We start from the raw sequence: 7,110 nt of genomic DNA on the forward strand, positions 1-7,110 counted from the left end.
CCGTATAACCTCCATGTTCCAAAACTCACTCTAATCAGAACACCCAAGTGGGCCAAAACACAGGGAACAGTGTGAGAGGCGACGCGGACCCTTGATTTCCACATCGGCTTACCTGAATTTTTGGGCCTGAGACCTTTCATCCAGACCGCATGAACGGTCTGAATGCAAAGATTTCATATACACAGCATGAGTGGACCCTCGAAAATCAAGGGTGGAGATTCCCTCCCAACTTGTTCCCTGTGGTGTGGCCTACCTGATTCACTGATCAGCCTGATTGTAGGAACTATCAGGTAACATGTTCTGATGCATATGATGGACGGGTTGGATTTTATGAATGTATCAGGTGGGCTCCACATTTTCCCAGTACGGTGGTACTGGGTTGTGGTTGTTTCAGACCAGTTGCTTCCCTCAATGGAGAATGAAATAAAGAGAAATCAGAATCCATGCAAAACAGCGGATCAGATCATCAGATAACTACTCTCTGGTACTCAGGCTGCAGCATAAACAAGAAAATCCCGCCGGCAACCGATACGTTGAGAGACTCAAACTCACCGGCCATCGGAATGCTGACAAGCTCACAGGCCTGCTTGGATTCCTCTGAAAGGCCACGGCCTTCACTGCCCAAGACCAAGCAAAGAGGCCCACCAGCTAACGCATCCGCAAGCTCCCGAGAGAGCAAAAGTGGGCCGTTTTGTTCTTCATCATCATCTGGATGGCCAGCCAACATCTTCATTTGGAATTTGTGTTTTAAAGATTTTAAGTGGGCCCACTTACCAGAAACAATGGGGAGCTGAAAGGAAGCTCCGCGGGCTGCCCTGAGTGCTTTGTCATTGAAAGGATCACAGCAACCAGGGAGTAGAAAAACCCCATCCTGTCAGTAACCAGCACAAACCAGTCATTACAAGAGGCGGAAGAGAATCGGCGAGATGAAAAACATAGAAGAGTAATAAATGTCGCCGTTATTTGGGTGGGCCATGACACACTACAAACAAGTGCATCAATCCAACCACTGAAATTGAGGGCGCAACTGCAGATGGAACATAGCCTGAAAATCACACTAATCATATATGGTCATAACAATGTAATTTCAACAGTTGAATTTGGAATGCTGCTTCAATCTGACAGCACAAATTGTGGGCCATGTCATGATAAATCATAGCTCAAAAATCACACCAACCAGATAATCATAACCATCTGACTTTGCCTGTTGAATTTGGGGCTGTGACCGAATTCTTTTTCACTGTACATTTGATGGACACCAATCAGAGCGATTTTGGTCTATGCTCCATCCCAAGGGGGCAACTTGGTCGGTCTGGATTGGCACACATGCATGCAACGTGTACCATGGATGACTTGCCACAAGTCAGTAAAACACACTACACATACTATAATCTTTAGCCCATTTTCAAACAACATGATTGGAATGGCCTTGATTATTATTTTTGGACAGAATACCCCTGATGGAGGGGAGTTGATACTCTGGCAGAGTGTAATGCTTGATAAACATCCACTCAGAAATTTTACACATGGCATATATTAACTCAAACCAAAACCGACTAAATTGCCAAATATGCTCTCAGTCCCAAAATCAGATTGGTTGAAGAATCCAAACCTACAATCGTGGACTCTTGTTTCTTGAAAGAAGACCATTAGATATAACCATCCAATAACTGTCCATCAGTCCGATGGTAAAATGATCAGATAAGTATAATTATTGGTTTGTGATACATCTAAACTGGGACCCACAATTTTGGACAGTTTAATTTGACTTGTATGTTACATAAGTTCCTGTGTATCATCCATCACACTCTGCCAGAGCATCAAAGTTTTTCTCCAAAGAAAAAAGAAAAAGGAAGCATTTTAAATGAAAATGCTAATTTTACTTGCGCATGTGAGGAAAAGTTTCCCTTGCGTGCTCTGATCGGTTTGCACAGGTGGTAGGGCCAATACATCCAAGTAATCACACCTTTTCTCTATTTGGGTTGACCACATTTAGGAACCAATCAATGTCCACAAGGGCATGATTGTCTTTACATGCACAAGTAAGATTGGTGGGGATCTAGAAGAAAATTACATATCATATTCAAGAACAAATATCATACCCATCTGAATGCCATTGCGGATCTTAGTAAAGTACCAAGGTTGCCGGGATCCTGCAGCGATCAGGTTCGATGCATTAGAAGTGTACCGCGTGCTAGAAAAAGTTCACTAGATCATTTGAAGGAAAGGTGGATTCTCATATGCATAAGCAATACCAAGATCAACCATAGTTTAAAAAAACTCAACTCGAGATATCCGGTTGAGTCGGGTCAACTCGAAGACTCAATTTGACTCAACTAAATATTTAATAAATAAACTAGAAATAATATTTTGATAATACAAGGTACTTGGAAAACTATGCATATAAAAATAGGCAAAGTAAATGACAATATCATTACCTGGCCTGCTGGTAAACACTGTTGCCCTAACCAAGTGAGGTCACGAGCGTGGTACTTAGAAACGGTTACATTAGGTGATGGTAACGGTGGGTGCCATTATGCGTTATGGGGCCGTAATGGCGGTTACGACCCTGTATCGGTCCGTTACGAGGCCATTACAAATTATTTTTTTTAAAGGCTGTAACAGCCGATACGTTCGTGTATCGTAAGGTAATGAACCGTTATTGAATACCTTGGTCATGAGCTTGAATAGCCACTAACCACTACCATTCTTTATTTAAAAATGAATAATCTCGGCAAGTGGCTCAGTTCGAGTCACGCCCAGCTGTGTTGTGTTGACCGAGTAGGCGACCGACTCAATGAGTCATGTCGAGTCTGAACCAAGTCGAGCACACCATGGAGTTTCATAGTGAAAGTCACAGATTTTTAGAACTATGACAAGCATTAGAAAAGGTGATCCCATGTGGACAGGAACACGAGTCAATGTGGAGATTATCCAGTGCTCAAACAGAAGAAACTCCGTGAAGAGATTATACAATGCTCAAATGGAGAATTTTTACATGCCACTCACGTTTTCAGTTTGTGCAAGTGAGGCAATGTTCAAGTGATCCAAAACGCTGCTAAGGTAGGCCCTAGAACAGATGCCCATGCACTCATTAGAATATCATAGCCATTGAATCTTTGGAACTTTTCGGTTTGAACATGGACCGCTGCTGCATTTTCTTCTGAACCATCTATTTTCTTGCCCAAGCCAGCCCGACCTCCCCGTCTGGTCTGTGTGACTTTTTGTCATGCGGGTCATCCAGAATGTGGGGCCCATCATATCAACGTGTAGAACATTGAACCATGAACCATGAACCACGCTTGGGTAGAGCATTGTATAATGCATCCTTCTGAATTACCTTTGATTAGACATAGAAAGCCTTGTTAACCCACACACGTGTACAAGTCAGCTAATGCACACGCTATCACATGTGCCAACATGGTGGACAGGTGCAATATCCAAGCCATCCATCAAAAGGGTACCCTTCTGTAGATTCCCTATCCCAAGAATCAGGCTAGACCACTCCTCAGGAGGGCCACAATTAGCTGAACAAATGTATGGTTGTGAAAAAAATCAGCCGAAATTTTCCTATCCATCAACTTATTTCTAATATAATGGCACACCTACTGAATGGACCACATCTTTGGGCAGTAACATCTGCACGGTGAGGTCCACCTGATGGCTGGCTTCGATTAGTTCACCTGTCTGCCACGCTGGAATATGTGGTGGTGGGTGCATCAGCTGACTCAAACATGTGTGGGCCTAGCAAAGCTCAAAAACGGGCTGGTTTGGACAAGAACCAGCCACCAAAACGGGCCGGGTCACCTTAAAACCTGGTCAGTTATGAGGATAACTGTTTTGTAAAAATAAAAGCCACCATATCCATCAAAGCTCAAACCCACAACTTCTATTTGAAAACCAAACACTAAGTATAAAAACACCTGAATTCCGTCCAGGACTAATATTCGATGTGGAGAAGGAAACCAACTCTCACAATCTTCCTCTTGGTCACCATCCATGTTGCAGAAGCTACTGGGAATTCTCATAAGGGCGATCGCTTCAACGGAATCTATTGATTGCAGCCCAGAAAGTTTTTTCATCACAATAGAGCTCACACGCACAATGCGAACAGATGGGTCATATAATCCTTTGGGAACTTCGGCATCATTGAGTAGAAGTAAAGAATCCAAAATGGTGGGCCCCTCTCCCTGTAATTCTTGAAATCTGGATATCTCCCTGCATGTGAATAAGAAAATTAATTGGATTTTTCCATATTGCATGGATCTCTCTTCTTCTTCTTCCCTTTTTTTCTTTTTTTTTTTTCATACAAATCAATTCATTAGATATATAGGAACTTGAGAATTTTGAAAAATCTCAGGGATGTGTAGAAAATATCAAAACAGGGACTGTACAATTAAGAGGTTTGCTAGACCCACAAGCACGCATGGCCAACCTGGCAAGAGAGCATGGGCATCTCAATGCTGCATAAGGAGGCCCCCACAAAGAAGATGAACACGTGGAAAAATCATGCTATCCTACACGTAGGGCTGTCAATGGGTACCCGAAGCGCGTGTACCCAGTAGACCCAACCCGATTTTAACAGGTCTAAGTCCAATCTTTTGGACCCATCAAGTAATTAGGTGGGGTTCTGATCTCAGCTTTCGGGACCCGGTTAAATTTGGATCCATCAACCAGAACCCAGTTAAAATTAGGTTGGGTTCGTTCAAGCGGGGTCCAGGTCAAGTCAGTTAGTTTATTCCAGCAATGGAATAAGGTTTCCCAAGCCATGCAAGGAAGCCCATTTACACACCACGCATGTGTCAAAGTCGCGCATGCATGAGTGATCTAAAGCCATCCATGATCCATCAATTGGCCTGACCATGCAAATGCTCTTAGTTGAAAACTACCTAGAAACCTAGATCCAAAGACCCGATGGGTACCTAGATCCGAGCGGATCGGGTCCGGGTCTTCAAGAACGAGACCCGGACCCAGCAAGACATGAACCCAGCTGGCGAGGCATGGGTACACTAGGACCCGACCCGAACCCAACCTGTTGATGGCCCTTCCTACACATCAGGTGGGATGCCCCTAAATGGAAAGGATGGACAGTTTAAAGGAACTAGCTGATGGTCCACATTTAATAAGTCACGATTGCAATTCAATTTTATGATGCACCCAAACACGCCCTAATGTAATTGCTAACCTTGAGCAAGTAAACATCATCAACAAACACTCACCAATCGATATATTGTTCATCACATAATCTCAATGATCAGATAGACTGGAAATGATTTACATCATATTAGAATGAGGGTGGATCACATGGATGAAAACACCAACAAGCACCGATGCCAGGCGTATAATCAATCCAAATTATTCAAATTGAGAGGCCCACTAGTTCACTGGGCAGTGGGCACAGTCCAAAAATCACACTGATCCAGCAGTCCTAACTGTCCAAGCAATGGACCTTTGCCCATTGCATCCCACTTAATGCACACCGTCGATGCCTTTTTCTTTCCGACCGTCAATTTGATGGTTGTGAATTGGACAGTTATGAGCTTCCAATCAGCATAATTTCCCATGTTGTGCCCCATCCACAGCATGGCCCACAATATGGATGGTTTTGGATTGAGTACATGTTCATCCTGTGTTTGTGGGCCAGCTTGGTGCATTTAATCCACCATACTGTGCCGGACAACTGTGTAAAATTCCATTTAAGAGAGTGAGAGAGAGAAGAAGAAGAAGAAGAAGAAGAACACGACCCACTTTCCAGAAAGGGGCTGCTCTGGTGGCAGTGATGATGCCGGATAGAACTCAGATCCACGTGATGAATATTCATGAAATCCAACCCGTCCATCATATCCGTGACCTCAAGATACATCCGGTACCCAAAAATCAGCCCAATCCAAAACTCAAGTGTGCCACACCACAGGGAAAAAGTTGAGAGTGAATGCTTATTGTTCATTTGAATGAGGAACCCAACATGTAGTTTATCTTAAATCCAGGCCATCTAGACCCTTAATCTGACCTGGATGACAAGTCAGGCCAAATTCAGTACGTTTTGCAACTCAGGTGATCCTCGGTATAAATCAATGGCGGGGAGTTCCCTCCCAGCATGCTCCCTAAGCTGTAGCTCGCTAGAGCGTTGGATCAGGCTGATTTTTGCTACCTGGGGGTGGCATGAGCTCATATATCTGATGGACGGATTGGATGCCCTTCATACATCACGTGGGACACACCAAACTGAAAATTCGCCTCCAAAATCTCAAATTCCAACCCCAAGACCGAAAACCCACTTCTAGTTTGTCCTGATTTAGCTCTTTTCAATCAAGAGCAAAACAAAAACAGATACCAAACACCCAAAAAACACAATTCCTAACGAAATCAATCCCAATACTTCAGAAAACAATGCCCAAATTGAATCAGAAAGAAAGCCCAGCAAAGATAAAGAGAGAAATCATTACCTTATGGGAGTGAGACCGACGACGAGAACGGAAGCATGCGAATGGCGATAGGAAGAGCTCTGGCGGAGCTTGAGGCAGTGTTTTATGAAGGAATTCGAAGGGCTGGAAATGACTGTAGCAGTTGTACGAATGGTAGTAGGATTTTTTAAATTATTTCGGATTTTACTGCAGCGAGGATGGATTGAGAGCTTTGATTTTGAGAAGCAATGAAGGATTTTAGGATTGAAATTAGTCGAGTCTACAAGCGTTTGTTGCATTTTTCCCCCTTTCTTCTGTTTCTTACAGTGCTTCTGTATTTTCTAATTTAGAAAAACCACTTTTGATACTCTGGCAGAGTGTGATGGTTGATACTCAGGCGCAAAAACCACTGGCAGAGTGTGATGGTTGATACTCAGGCACTTGGAAATTACTTAGAAATTGCATGCGTGGCAGACAATTAAGTCAAACGAATCTGTAAAAATTATGTTTCCAGGATGTGTTATAGCTTGAGTCAAAACTCTTGTAGCCCCTGAGAAGTTTAATGGTAGGCGTCCAATCACTGATATTTCCTGTGGTGTGCTACAACCGAGACTTTGGTCTGATGAGCCAAAAAATGAAATGAAAAAAAAATAAATTTAAATGAACGAACGTTTGAATAAAACACATACATCATGGTGGGCCCACA

At 43.2% G+C, this 7,110-nt stretch overlaps 1 protein-coding gene across 2 annotated transcripts; it reads right to left on the bottom strand.

The window, feature by feature from the left end:
* Positions 1-403: 403 nt before the first annotated feature.
* LOC131218716 (uncharacterized) lies at positions 404-6,753 on the bottom strand. Of its 2 annotated transcripts, XM_058213446.1 has the most exons (4): positions 6,447-6,752; positions 3,924-4,218; positions 2,103-2,153; positions 404-871 (listed from the first exon to the last, which is right to left on the bottom strand). In XM_058213446.1, the coding sequence occupies exons 1-4, from the start codon at positions 6,701-6,703 to the stop codon at positions 467-469; spliced, it is 1,008 nt and encodes a 335-aa protein (XP_058069429.1). In that variant the 5' UTR covers positions 6,704-6,752; the 3' UTR covers positions 404-466. The 2 variants fall into 2 exon arrangements, with proteins under 2 accessions (XP_058069429.1, XP_058069430.1); XM_058213447.1 differs by lacking the exon at positions 2,103-2,153 and having other exon boundaries at positions 6,447-6,753.
* Between the last annotated feature and the right edge of the window lie 357 nt (positions 6,754-7,110).

The sequence above is a fragment of the Magnolia sinica genome, chromosome 11 (assembly GCF_029962835.1).
Source record: "Magnolia sinica isolate HGM2019 chromosome 11, MsV1, whole genome shotgun sequence".
Taxonomy (NCBI): domain Eukaryota; kingdom Viridiplantae; phylum Streptophyta; class Magnoliopsida; order Magnoliales; family Magnoliaceae; genus Magnolia; species Magnolia sinica.